The 12,995-nt window shown below is 33.6% G+C and overlaps 1 protein-coding gene across 5 annotated transcripts in view; it reads right to left on the bottom strand.

Annotated features, from left to right (window-relative positions):
• LOC100649570 (Down syndrome cell adhesion molecule-like protein Dscam2) overlaps positions 1 to 12,995 on the bottom strand; it is a 308,069-nt gene that overhangs the window by 8,136 nt on the left and 286,938 nt on the right. For all 5 annotated transcript variants that reach the window (XM_048414706.1, XM_048414703.1, XM_048414704.1 and 2 more), the window contains exons 9-24: positions 12,572 to 12,762; positions 9,698 to 9,938; positions 7,457 to 7,610; positions 7,240 to 7,391; positions 6,075 to 6,344; positions 5,059 to 5,204; positions 4,166 to 4,601; positions 3,359 to 3,652; positions 2,445 to 2,675; positions 1,916 to 2,071; positions 1,748 to 1,818; positions 1,336 to 1,579; positions 1,068 to 1,214; positions 475 to 636; positions 172 to 388; positions 8 to 96 (exon numbers count right to left, since the gene is read on the bottom strand). In XM_048414706.1, coding sequence (XP_048270663.1) covers positions 8 to 96; positions 172 to 388; positions 475 to 636; positions 1,068 to 1,214; positions 1,336 to 1,579; positions 1,748 to 1,818; positions 1,916 to 2,071; positions 2,445 to 2,675; positions 3,359 to 3,652; positions 4,166 to 4,601; positions 5,059 to 5,204; positions 6,075 to 6,344; positions 7,240 to 7,391; positions 7,457 to 7,610; positions 9,698 to 9,938; positions 12,572 to 12,762 — 3,201 coding nt within the window. The remainder of the gene's footprint in view (positions 1 to 7; positions 97 to 171; positions 389 to 474; positions 637 to 1,067; positions 1,215 to 1,335; positions 1,580 to 1,747; positions 1,819 to 1,915; positions 2,072 to 2,444; positions 2,676 to 3,358; positions 3,653 to 4,165; positions 4,602 to 5,058; positions 5,205 to 6,074; positions 6,345 to 7,239; positions 7,392 to 7,456; positions 7,611 to 9,697; positions 9,939 to 12,571; positions 12,763 to 12,995) is intronic.

Raw genomic sequence — 12,995 nt, 5'->3', positions numbered from 1 at the left:
ATCAAACCTCTAGTATTTGTAGTTTGAGTTACTATGGTGGTCGGTTCTCCTTCACCCAGCCCTGTCGTTGCTGACACCCAGAACTCGTACAATTTACTGATACGTGATTTTATTTTACATCATTATTTGCATTAAAATTTCATTACAGTAATTTTATAAAATTTCTATTACCTTTCAACCAAACCTCTTAGTTCCATAGTAAGAGTGTCAGTCGGTGACGATGGTGGTTCGTGCATGGTGTGCGTGTTATGGTTACTGGAACCTGCCTCCCTGCTGTAAACCGTGTACTTGGAAACGTTCCCATTTGGTTGTAGGGGTGGTAACCACGAAACTAATATACTCTCCGCGGTTAGCGCTAAAGCTTTGATACCAGCTGGAGGACCTGGTACTAAAATGAATGATAAACAAGTTACAATAAATAGTAAAAGTATTTATATTAGGCGAATCAAAAAATAATAAAAATAAGATTCTTACCATCTTCCTCCGTTGTACAAAAAATCGGCGGACTTAGAACTCCATCACCAGCACCAGTATAAGCCAATACTCGAATAGAGTAATTCGTATACTTGTACAGAGTGTGTAGATAAGTTTCTACGCTGGATGTCTTCTTTACTTCACCCACTGTCGATATGTCCACTAAAACAAATTTTAATGCGAACAAGCCTTTAGTGGAGAAAGAGAATCAGATATCTGTAATATAAAATGCTTAACTTGAGCAGATTGCAATGCTAAAAATTCTATCATAGATCTGTCATAGATGTATCTGAGAAGTACTATAACTTTAATCCGTGTTACAGTACCAATATTTGGATAAAAATTATACAATCACATGAAAAATGTTTACTTTTATTAAAATAGGTATAATTTATAAAACAGATTTCCTTGTGACAAATTGAGATATCCGTTTGTTATAGAAGAAAAGTAGAAAAATATACAATTAAATACACTGATAAAAATCAGAAAACTAGAAACAGCTTTATGATGTGGTTGAAAATATTTATAGAATATAATAAATATTGTGTTTAAAAATGTTCATAAGAAGATATAATACACATTATTTTACTTACTGTTGTCAGTGGGTACTGGTCTATAGTATACTTTATAACCCTGAATGATTCCTCCATGTTGATGGGGTGGAGGTGCGCTCCAAGAAACTTTTACACTTTGGGAAGACAGAGGAATACATGATACTTGCGTTGGCGGAGTCTCGGGTACTAAAATAATTACAAGACAATACAATAAATTAGTAAGAGATCACCATCGTTCCATTAAACGGTAAAATAGTAATATTCATAAAAAGGAAATGTTCTTGCGGAAAGTTTATGTATATCGCACCTCCTTCCTGAGTTGTTCCAACAATGGGAATGCTGGCTGGGCCGCTGGCTATACTATTGAAAGCTCTGATCGATATATCGTACTTGGTGAACTTTCTCAAGCCTGTAAGCTGCACCTTTGTAGTCGCCCATCCGTTCACGGTTAAACTTTTGCTTTGGTTCACACCTGATGTCGAAGATGAATGCTCTGACCATGTCACTATGTAGCCCAATAGATCTCCGTTACAGGATTCCTTTGGAGGCGGCTGCAAACGCAATAAACCTTTCAGCGTTTCATTAAAATTACTTTGAATTAACATCTTCCTCCAAAATCAATCAGATTTATCTAACATGTAATATTAATATATTAGGTTACGTAATAGTATGTATTGAGTTAAAGTTGAGTATTTATATATTTTATAAAGTATATTTACCTGCCAGCTAACCATGAGTTCTCCAGGTCCTGCTGATTGCACTTTGATATTTTGTGGCGGTTCAGTAGGTGCTGTTAAAAATAAAAAATATGGAAACTATGAAATAACAGCGAATAAAATATTTATAAATTTATTAAAATTATATTAGGCGGGGGTATATTTCTGTACCTTCTTCTTGAGTTTTGGCGACCACGGGATCAGTAGGCACACTCACATCTATTGAATTTATGGCAAATATACGAAACGTGTAAGTCACTGCTGGATGAAGTCCTCCTACCAAAGCTACTTCCTGATCGTCGCTAGTAGTCTCGAAAGGAGATAGACCTAAAAAAGATGAAACTGTAATTATTATATTGAAATTATTATATTAATTTACAATGAATACTACATAAAAGCAAAGATGTTACATTATCTAAAGTCAAAGAGATTAGTTAAAAATTTTACTTTATGTGAATGTGAAGGATATCGATACTGTAAAAAGAAATCAAACTAAACAAAAATTTGGTGCTTTCGTAAATTGCATTTTTTTATAAACGGTATACTCTATACATATAGGTCGTCCATTAAATATCAAAAAATTAAGCTCGAAAGTATTATCGCTTATAAAGATTAAAAAGAAGTAGAATAGAGATAAAAACGAAGACATTTTCAAATAATAACGACAGCTATAGTTTTACATGATTTAAAATGAAATTACCATTTTGCGTTGGATGTATGTTATTTCCGTTATTGGAACTTCCAGGGGTGTAAGTGACGTTGTGCGTTTTTGCGGGATTCCAATCGTCAGCTAAACCGTGATTCAGAGATCGATACTGAATAACGTAATTTCGTATCGGGCTGTTCCCATCGAAAGCTCTCTTCCACAATAATCGTATCGATCGCGAGCCGATTTCTATGACTTCTAGCGAGGCTGGTGGATCTGGTCTCTCTGTACAGGCGATAGAATTAGCATAATTAAATTATCATTCGTGATCACAGAATAAATTAATTCGTTTGAACACAGAAAATAGAGCAATAAATTTATTCATGATGATAATATGATGTTTTAGGAGCGTGTAGAGATATATTATAGAGATTAATTAAATATTTTTTAATTAATATAATGAGTCAATAGCAATTGTATTATCAATTATTGAACATACACACATGTTATGCATATTAACAAATATCATCGTTATTAATTATTTGGACTTTAAAACCTTTTCACTTGGAGAGTCTTTTAATTTGAAGAATTTTTTTTTATTCTGAGTACTATGAAACATTTCGAGATTTTAAGAATTTCGTACTGGAAGTATTATCAAGGATTTTAATATTCTAAAAACTATGATTAATACTATTACTCAAAGTTATTATAGTATTGTATTAAAAATATTTTTATTAAAAATATTTTAATTTTTAATGTTTAATCCCATTTTTAAATATTTTTTGTTACACTTCTTCTAGTTGAATATTTCATTTTAAATATCAATATTTATATTTATATTTAATTTTTCATATTAAATACAAAATTAGAAAAGAAATTATCTAATTAATAATATCAAAAAATTGAAATATGATCCTAAGGTACAACAATGAAAAATCAAAGGGAGATAAATCTTATTAAAATACTACCTTGAACAGCAAGATAAATCAGGTGTTCGCTTCTCCCATAGGCATTGTCCGCTGTGCACCTGTAAACTCCAGAATCTTGACGATCACTGCTTGCTATAGATAATTGTGACTTGAGGCCGTTGTCTGTTTTTATTTGACTGATGCTTAACCGGTGACTGTTAGTATCTAAACGATCACTATTATGCATCCATTGCACTTCTATGGGATTATCCCCGATGACAGTACAATCAAGCGTCACGGACTCGCCACGACGGATCGTCACGTTCTTACTTTGGAACTCGAACCTTGCTGGTTCTATAAAAAAACGATAAAATATTCTCGTTTACTTTATAAGATTACTGCAACGAAATTCTAATAATAATATTTTACAAATATTTTCACCTTTATGTGCTCTTAAAAAAGAGAAAAGGAAATAAAAGAATGGAATAACTATGACTATATAAGGATGCCAATTTATTTTCAAATTTGACGATTATACTAAAGTTTGTGATAATTGGAACTCGTAATGAATGTCTATAAAAAATAGTATTTGAAATGCTGTACAAATATTTCATGAACATATTATCAATACTAATATTTTAGTAAATTTATAGATGTGTATAATTGTTATAATAGTTGTAATAATACAAAATAGAATATATCTTCTTAATTAATAATATAATAGAAATTAAATACAAATTTTGTCCTTTAACATTCGAGACATAAATGTAGAATAGATAATTTTGCTTAATGCAAAATATGAATTAAATAAAGATAATGTCAACATCAGATAAAATTAAAAAATTCACCTTCATAAACTTGACTTACCATGAACAGATACATAGATCACTTTACTTAGACCAGATCCAATGCCATTATTTGCTCGACACAGATAATGTCCTTCATCCTGTGGTCCAGCAGATGCTGTCCACAAAGATCCATTCGGTAGAATAGTTAATCTTCCATCAGAACCATCAACAAGCGGTTGATAGTCGTTGGAAGTTCTTTCCCTGGCACGCAACCACGTGACACGTGGCGGAGGAAATCCCTTGGCCTCACAATGGACGTTCAATGGATTTCCCAGGAGGGTGGCCACGTCTTGCGGCTCGAAAATCCATTGTGGAGGTACTTTTACCAAAAGTTCCGCTGTGTGGTTGACTTTGGCCGCACTGTTAGTCGCCACGCAGGTATATTTGCCACTGTGCCGTGAAGAAAGTTCCTTAAAGACCAGTAGACTGAAGAATTCAGCTACCCTCTCCTCGATCTGAAATGCAAATATGTGTGAATGGAGCTTGTTTTCAATTTAGTAGCATTTAATGACTTATTTTCTAATTTTTTAAAGTTGTTATAGGATCATAAATGGTATTAGGTAAGTACATTATACTGATTGTTTATATTTATTACACTTTATGTGTTACAATATAATTGTACAGAGTATGAAACTATAAAAGACAGTAAGGGATTTCTTTTTATAAGCTTAGAATTTTAGTTTGTTAATTATTTCTCAAACAATAGAGTACAGTTTTCAAATTACTTTGAGACTACCAAACGATGCAATTTTAATTTATTTGTGAATTGTTACGCTTGAGCAAATAGATAGAAAGGAATTTTGTTGTTAAGTTTAATATTGGTTCTTAAATTGTGCAATTAAATATTTTTTTGTCATACGATATAATAGCTGGCTCACATAAATTAGTTTTCTTAGAGAGACAAAGACGTACACGTAGAGAGGAAGGTAACGGTTCACCATCCTTTAGCCAGGAGAAGTAAATTGGAAGATCACCGGAAGTGACGGTGCAGGTGACCTGGGCGCGACTTCCTTCTTGGAGGTTTGAAGGGAAATTGAAAGGACTCATTACAGGTGGACCTGAAACGAGTGACATTTTTTGTTCTTACTATTTCTTTAAATTTCCTTGTCTTTATTCATTCAATCATTATTTCAAATATATGTAAATATATTATATACTATACATATAAATCACGCTAATTATTGCAGTAATTTTATACCTTTTTAATATAATTTTTATGTTGTTATTTGCAGTCATTTGCGGAGTAAAAATTGACATACAAGAGAAGAAAGTAAAAATAATTATTGTGGTTAACACTTATTAGTTTCCGTCCACGTGTATATCTTTTAGCTTACTTTCTCAAACGTCACGATAAATGAGAAAAAGTTGAGAAGTAACGCTAGAGGAATTCTTTCCGGCGTGCAATTTACTTCTTTCGCCTAGTCTCGTGACTTCTTCGTGGACGTAAGCGACCCGACCGTAAGGAAACAGAAACAAAAACTCGTTTCTCGTTAAAACGAATGTATGTATGTGCATAGTGGTACTTACGTTTTTTGCTTCTACTGAAATACGATCTTACCGGGAAAAATAGATAATTATAGTAAATATTCGCCTGTTATAATATGTATAATATTATGCCCCATTTTTCATTAGTACTTCAATTTCCTATAAACTATCAAATCTAAGAAAAGTCATCTCGCATTTTAAACTTCTTAATACACTAATAATTAATTTAACCCTGTAATCACGAGTACTTCAATTTTCTATATCTTAATATTCCATCCGATAAATTAATATTAATATTAATATTCTATAGTATTTTATAGTTGAAGAAATGTGAACACTCTATAACAAGTAAAAATTAAAAATCAATATTCGATGAATATTCTGTAGTTAAAAAATATTTAAACGTAAAAGAATTACTCTATTTTTATGCCAAAAATACTCACTACTGACTGTTAACCGAATGTCTCTGCTCGCCGTTTCACCGGATCTTGCTTTAACCATGCAAGTATAAATGCCAGCATCGTTTGGATCCACATTGGCGATGGTAAGATGGCCTTCGCTGTCTACACGGTGCCTTATGTCAAGAGGCAGTGCAACTCCTCCACGAGACCACTCGACTGACGTGATAGGATAGCCGGAATAAGGACAAGCTATGGTGGTATCGACACCGGCTATCGCACGAACTGGTCCTATCGATCGGATGTACGGCGGTCCTGAAATTATTAATCGACGTGAAGTGGCTTCCGACACATTTCACCTGGCCACTAGTCGAAATATTATAGGTAACCCCCGACGTAATTAGGAACGATCAATGTTCTTTGAGATTTACCGCTAAAGTTTCATTACAACGTTATGTTCTAATATTATCACATAATTTTTTAAGTATTCTCAGTGCCAATAACTAATTTTATTTATTATTTATTTAATTTTATATTTATTTATTATGTATTTAATATTTTTAGGATACTAAGAATATTAGTATTACTATTTATGGAATTATAATAAAAAATTAATTGGAAGATTAAAAATAGTAATATTCGTGTGAGGAGAATATTAATATTAATGTTATTAATATTCTTGCATTCTAAATATATTACGAATTTTTGTTCAACGTTTCCAAATTAATCTATGTTAAATAAAATTCTTATATTAATTTGCTAATTTCACTATCTTGAAACCACCAGTTTCTCTATCACAGGCCTCCTATAGCGTGAAATTAAAAATCAATGAAATCGAATTAGCTTCGGTTAGATCAGACAATGCATTAAAGACGACGTAACCCTTGTCAAGTAAATTACCAAGTTCAAAATTACGACAACACCCCTCTGATTAATAATTTACCTATTAAATTCGCAAAATTGCTTATCCAATCTGTTGGACTAAAGATTAAACTTTATTACAAATGCAACCTGCATACTTCGAATTGAAACGATACAATCTCTCTTGCTTGATATCACAAGCCAAAAGATGATTCCAATTATCATAAATCTAAAGCCACGACAAAGATGAAACCTTATCGCAAATACAATCTCCTTGACCAAATTCGAACAATATAATCCGTGTCACGGCATTAGTCAATGTAACAAGTCAAAGGATGAATCGAATTACCATAAATGTTTAGTCTAGCTTTGTGCTCGACTGTAGCCAAGGTATTGGCAGCGACACAAGCGTAAAGACCACCATCTTCAGCACCAGCCGACGATATGTTCAAATGACTGATCACGTCTCCGGACTGATCGACATACTGTCCTATCGCGTACCTGTATCGGGCATTGTGCTCGGTTAAGAAGCTGAATATTGATCGAAGAGAGATCTAGATACGCACCTGTGTCCAGAGGCGATCTCGCTTAGAGGCTCTCCATCCAGCAACCAAGTGAACGATGGTGGAGGAGATCCGGTAGCGGAACATCTCAAGGACACTGGAGGACCTGGCCGCAGTGCTTGCTCGATGAACGTGTATTGCAACTCTGGTACAGTATCTGACAGAATAGATCGAGCGTTAAATAGTTAATTGGGCCAAGTTACGTAGAAATCTGTCAATCCTAAAAACGACAAAAAATTAGTTAAACACGATACAGAACTCGTAATTTTGTGATGTAGGTTGCAAAAAAAAAAATGACCAATTCATAGAACAACCCTTACATTATACAACTATTAAAGGTATCAAGCTATAGTTTTATTTTAAGCTTACGATTATTTTGCAGAAAACTTCTAAACTACATATTAATTATACTACTTACTATTAAATAAGTCATCAGAAAACATTGTAGAACAGTAACAAGAAATAAAATGTACCCAGTAGAAATTTGGAAGGACACATCTTTCAATTGGGGGCTTTAACTGTGTAACTAGTCTATTGGAAAATACGTTCTTCTTATAATAAAATATACAATAAATATATTATAAATCATTTGTAAATTATTTTGCAAATGAGACATTTTTTATCATGAACTTCTATAAATAAAACATTTGCTGTATCATATATCTTTGTAAATGAAACACGTGCTAAGGAATAATATTTTTTTGACAAATATAGAATATATCGTTTTCTACCTTCATTTCTGATTTTGTTTATATGAATTTCTAAGAAAAATGGGTTATTTGATTTCATTATTGTTGATGACTCATAATTATTGTCATTATTTGATTTCATAATATTGATTTTACCATGTTCAGATTCTTGTTTCTGAGCCTTTCAATTTTGTATGTTATAATGGGGATGGAGCTTTCAAGATTCCAATAATAATTGAACGGATACCTCGAATAAGAGACTAAAGTACATGTAGAGGCACTTGACAGCAAACTTTCCAACGGTTTCTGTTCCGTGGCTTGCTACATAAAGACCCTATTCTTCGGACAAGATGATTGCCAGATATTGAAACATCTTCATAGCATATTCTTAACTAGCCTAAGGATTCGCTATAAATCTTAGGATTTCTCTAGCTATGGTTCTTCAAACGAACAAATAGCCTTTGTCTTAGCATTCCCTAAATTTATTACCTACTACGAAAAGATACGGGAAATCTGCTTTTTCTCACGTAAGATGCTTCCCGCTAGCAACTATCTCTCGAGGGCGGTTAGCATCCTTCCTCAACCACTAACATAGAGATTAACCAATTAACAGCAACGTCCATTTCTCTCACTTTCCTAACGAAGGTTTTCCTCGACGAATCCGATGATCTCGTATCCTTAGACACACTCCATCATAGTTTTGCTCCACAGCATCATCGTGACGGAAAGTCAGTTGGTAGTTAATAGTTGGCTAGAGTTTCTCGACGCATCTTCAGCAATCATCATCCGAACTCGCTCCGCGCACTCTGCTGAATCGTTATCGTAACGCATCGTCTAAAAGTCGAACTTGTAAGTGCAATCACGAGCTCTACGTAAAGAGTACATCGAGAGTATTGTTAATGAATATACTGTTAATTATATTCCAGTTTTTCTCCAATATATATCACGACCTATTTAACTCATACATTTAACACACTTTTGGAGAAAGCTGTTTTTAAGCTCAACTGTTCCACAAGTTCCAAACATTACATCACCCTTTGAACAGATATCTGCCATTTACGTGTACTAAAAAATCCATATGTGCTATAAGCTCTTATTCGATATTTCCATTCAATTAACGAGTTCTTGAGGAAAGTGGTACAAGCAAAGGAAAGTCTTCGTTTAAAAGCTTGAACTCAAGCAACTTGCCCGATCTAAACAAGACTTTATCAGATGTATCTCTCCACATAGTGGACTAATTAGTTCAACGAAACAATATAACCATTCAAGCTGTCATAACTAATTCTGAAACCTCTATCAGATTTTTAGATTTTGAACTTTCACGATGACTAGATGATGATATCTATAATTCATCTTTCAGTCGTGTGGAACCTGACCTGAAAATGAAGATTTAAAAATGGTGGCGCGAAACCTTCAGTTTCAGATCTGCTTCGAGTAAAAATGAGCTAGAATGTTCACGAAACGTCAGAACGAAGCTCAACGTGCTAATAACGCGATTGAAACCCAACGAATCACAAATACGTATGTCGTCTTTATCAGATTCAGTCGAATGTACCTCCAAGTTTCAATTCGGCGGTAGCCTGCGCGTTCTCCTTGTCGCTTCTGACCAGGCACTGATACATCCCCTTGTCCTTTCGGCCGACCGAGCCTATCACAAGCACCAGAGGAGCCAGCAATCTGATTCTCGTGTCCTGCGCGGTCAATACCGGCACACCGTCGTGCAACCACTCGACGCTTTCGACCGGATAACCCTCCACCGTGCAATTCATAGTGGCTGACTCCCCGGAATTGATGATCTGTAAATACCGGGAAACGGTTAACGATTCGTGCTTGAAAGTTAATGCCCGTGCCGCGATTTACGCAGCTGCACGATCCTTCCCCCTTTGACGCAAACACTGCACTGCCCATCCGCTTCGTTGATCGGCCAACTGTTTCATGGTGCTCACATTTTTTCTTTTAGTTTGTAAGATTTAATCGATCTCGCGGAAGAGTATAGAGTAAATGGAAGAGTATATATTGGAAAGAAAAGTCTCTCGTGGAAAATGGATGGAATCGTCGAAGCGGAGATTCGATTTTGAACTTACGCGGTAAGTGTTGAGATGTTTGTGAGAGTTTCCGTGTTAGGAAGCTCTTTGGGATTCTTTGTTACGGCGTTAGATTTTCTGGGTACAGTGATTGTATGAAATAATATAATGTTGGATTGTATATGTTCTTTTTAAACTCTTTCTTGATTTGAAGCTTGTTAAGAAATCGTTATATGTGATGACAGTTTAATGACTTGTATGTAATTTTATAGAACTTCCCTTTCAGATAATCGTCTCTTATCTTCGGTAGTGTAAGTAGAATGCTACTGTTTGAAATAATAGGAATAAAGTTGGAGAACAAGTCTTCGAAGGATTTGCTTCCTAGATTTTCATTTCTTATCTTTACTAATGTAAGCAGAATACGATTACATAAAAATGAAATGTATAAGATGCGTGAACTGTCAGTAATATTTTCTACATCTACTATTATTATTAAAAAATATATGTGAAAATTCAAGCAGTACCATCTTCAAATCTTCTTATGCCATCTTTCTGGCGATCTGCTGTAAGACGTCTGATAGCTACGAAAGTTTTATTCATCAATTTATCTGTAGGTATCCTTAGGTAGTCATCCTCTACAATTAATCATACGAAAGAAAAATTGTCTTCAGGCAGTCATTTTTCACGAGCCTCTGCTTTTTCGTTATTTTGAGAACGAAAATATTTTCACATATCAAATTGCTTACAATTCAAGTACTTCATACTTGATTCAGTTGTGACGTAATACATATGAATTGAAATAGAAATGATGCAAATGTACATGTACATTTTTACACAATTAACAATTTGAGATTTGAGATTAATAGGATTGTGAATTTATCTTGGTAATAAAAATCAGAGGAATTTCACATTTTACCTGCAGTTTGCTAATTGCATATGCATGTATATATTTACACGCATATACTTTGAGTGATAAGAGGAATATGTTATCTGGAATCTTCATAGTTCGATCTTTACGTTATTTCTGCGATTCTGGCGCGATAGTCATAAAAGTTAACAGTAATTGTTTTAGTGTCATAGCTGCCACTTATGATAAGTACTTCATTATTGTGGAACACTGGGGTCAATTGTAATTGGATTTTATGACTCAGAAATGGTCGCGATTGAATTTTGTAGCCTGGGAGTTACCATAGTCGACTTCGATGGCTTAACGAATCCTTGCCAATTTATGTGATTTATGAATTCATAGAAATCGACACCAGTACCTATGACTTACGATTTGTGAAGTCATGATTATGGTCCGTCCTTATGTTCGCTGTTACAATTAAAGCTCAAGATTCAAATTTTTTAAAATAGTGATTTAGAATTCATATTTAAAAATTCATAAGTTATAAAAAAGATATTCATATGCCTGTGTCCATAATAGTATTCTAATTTCACTTTTAGCAGGAGTAAAAGACTTTACAAGTGATCAACATGATGTTATTGAGAGTACTAATAAAAAGTACAGAATAAAATACGAGCAGATTTAAGAGGTCTGTAAGCTATGGAAAAACATGTAGAATTAATATAGTAAAAAAATTATTACTTGAATAGAATTTATAACATAATAAGAGAGTGGAAGTGATAAAGTAAAGAACATAGAGGACGTAAGAAGAATATAGGCTTACAAGTAGAATGAAAGATATAGTACATAAAAGATAGAGTTAAAATAGAAGAAAGAAAATTAAAACATGAGCAACAAATAAAAAATCTATAAAATTAAAAATGGTATAGATAAATATATATGAACAGTGACATAAAACAGATCTCGGAACTCCTCTTTATATTACAACAAGTAAAGAAATGAAAAACATTTAAACATATAGAGTGCCTTCTCATGTACAATTATGTCAATTCTTAAGTATTAAACATATCTCATCATAAAAAGTACTATCCCTCAATAGCTTCAAGAAAAGTATAAGTACCATAATTGTTCACTAAAAAGGTGTGAAAAGGTTTTTGGAAATGACTTGATGTTATATTAGCGAGTAGCTCACGATCTATTGACTAGTTCTATTTGACTTTTGATGCAGGCTAATCCTTTATTATATAATGGAAGTATAAAATAAATCATTCTTATTGTTATTATTGAGAAAATTATTGAAGTACGCTTGTTAACATGAAAAATGAAAAAAAGATATAATTAATAATCTCTTATCAAAGAAAAGGCAAAACACTATAATCTATCGCAGATATGTTATCGTTGAAAAGGCCACAATCCATGATATATGTACTATGTACATTTCTTTATTTATCATAATATGAGAAATTACGAAGATTTTTTCACACCACTGTATGTAAATATGCAATTTTTAAGTCAAGTAAAGTTACACAGCAATGAAGGTAATAAATCCAAATCCTACCTGAACTCGGGGTTGTATTCGCGCGTTAAGTTTTGACGTAACTGACAGGTGTGTTTCCGCTCGTTGCTCGCCAACCTGATTGCTGGCTCGACAAATGTACCTTCCTGCGTCCTGAGCGTCCACGCGGCGAATTTGCATTAAATCGCCCCACAGTTGAATTCGACCAAATGACTCCACCGGTATCGAATGACCTGCAACAACAGGATATTCGTTGCTTGCTGCTCGATACTACTCTCGCTAATGCGGGATATTACATGTTATCGTACCTCGTCATTTTCATGCACACTTTCGTTCAAGACGAAGAATGGAAGGGAATAAAGTTGTTAGATTGAACTGATTAGTGTAAAATTTAACATAAATGATGTATGTATTGTAGTTTTGATTTCACGAAGGTTTATCATTTTCATTTATTACAATTATTATT

Source organism: Bombus terrestris, chromosome 3 (assembly GCF_910591885.1).
Source record: "Bombus terrestris chromosome 3, iyBomTerr1.2, whole genome shotgun sequence".
In the NCBI taxonomy this organism is placed as follows: domain Eukaryota; kingdom Metazoa; phylum Arthropoda; class Insecta; order Hymenoptera; family Apidae; genus Bombus; species Bombus terrestris.
This window is presented reverse-complemented; position numbering and strand designations above follow the sequence as displayed.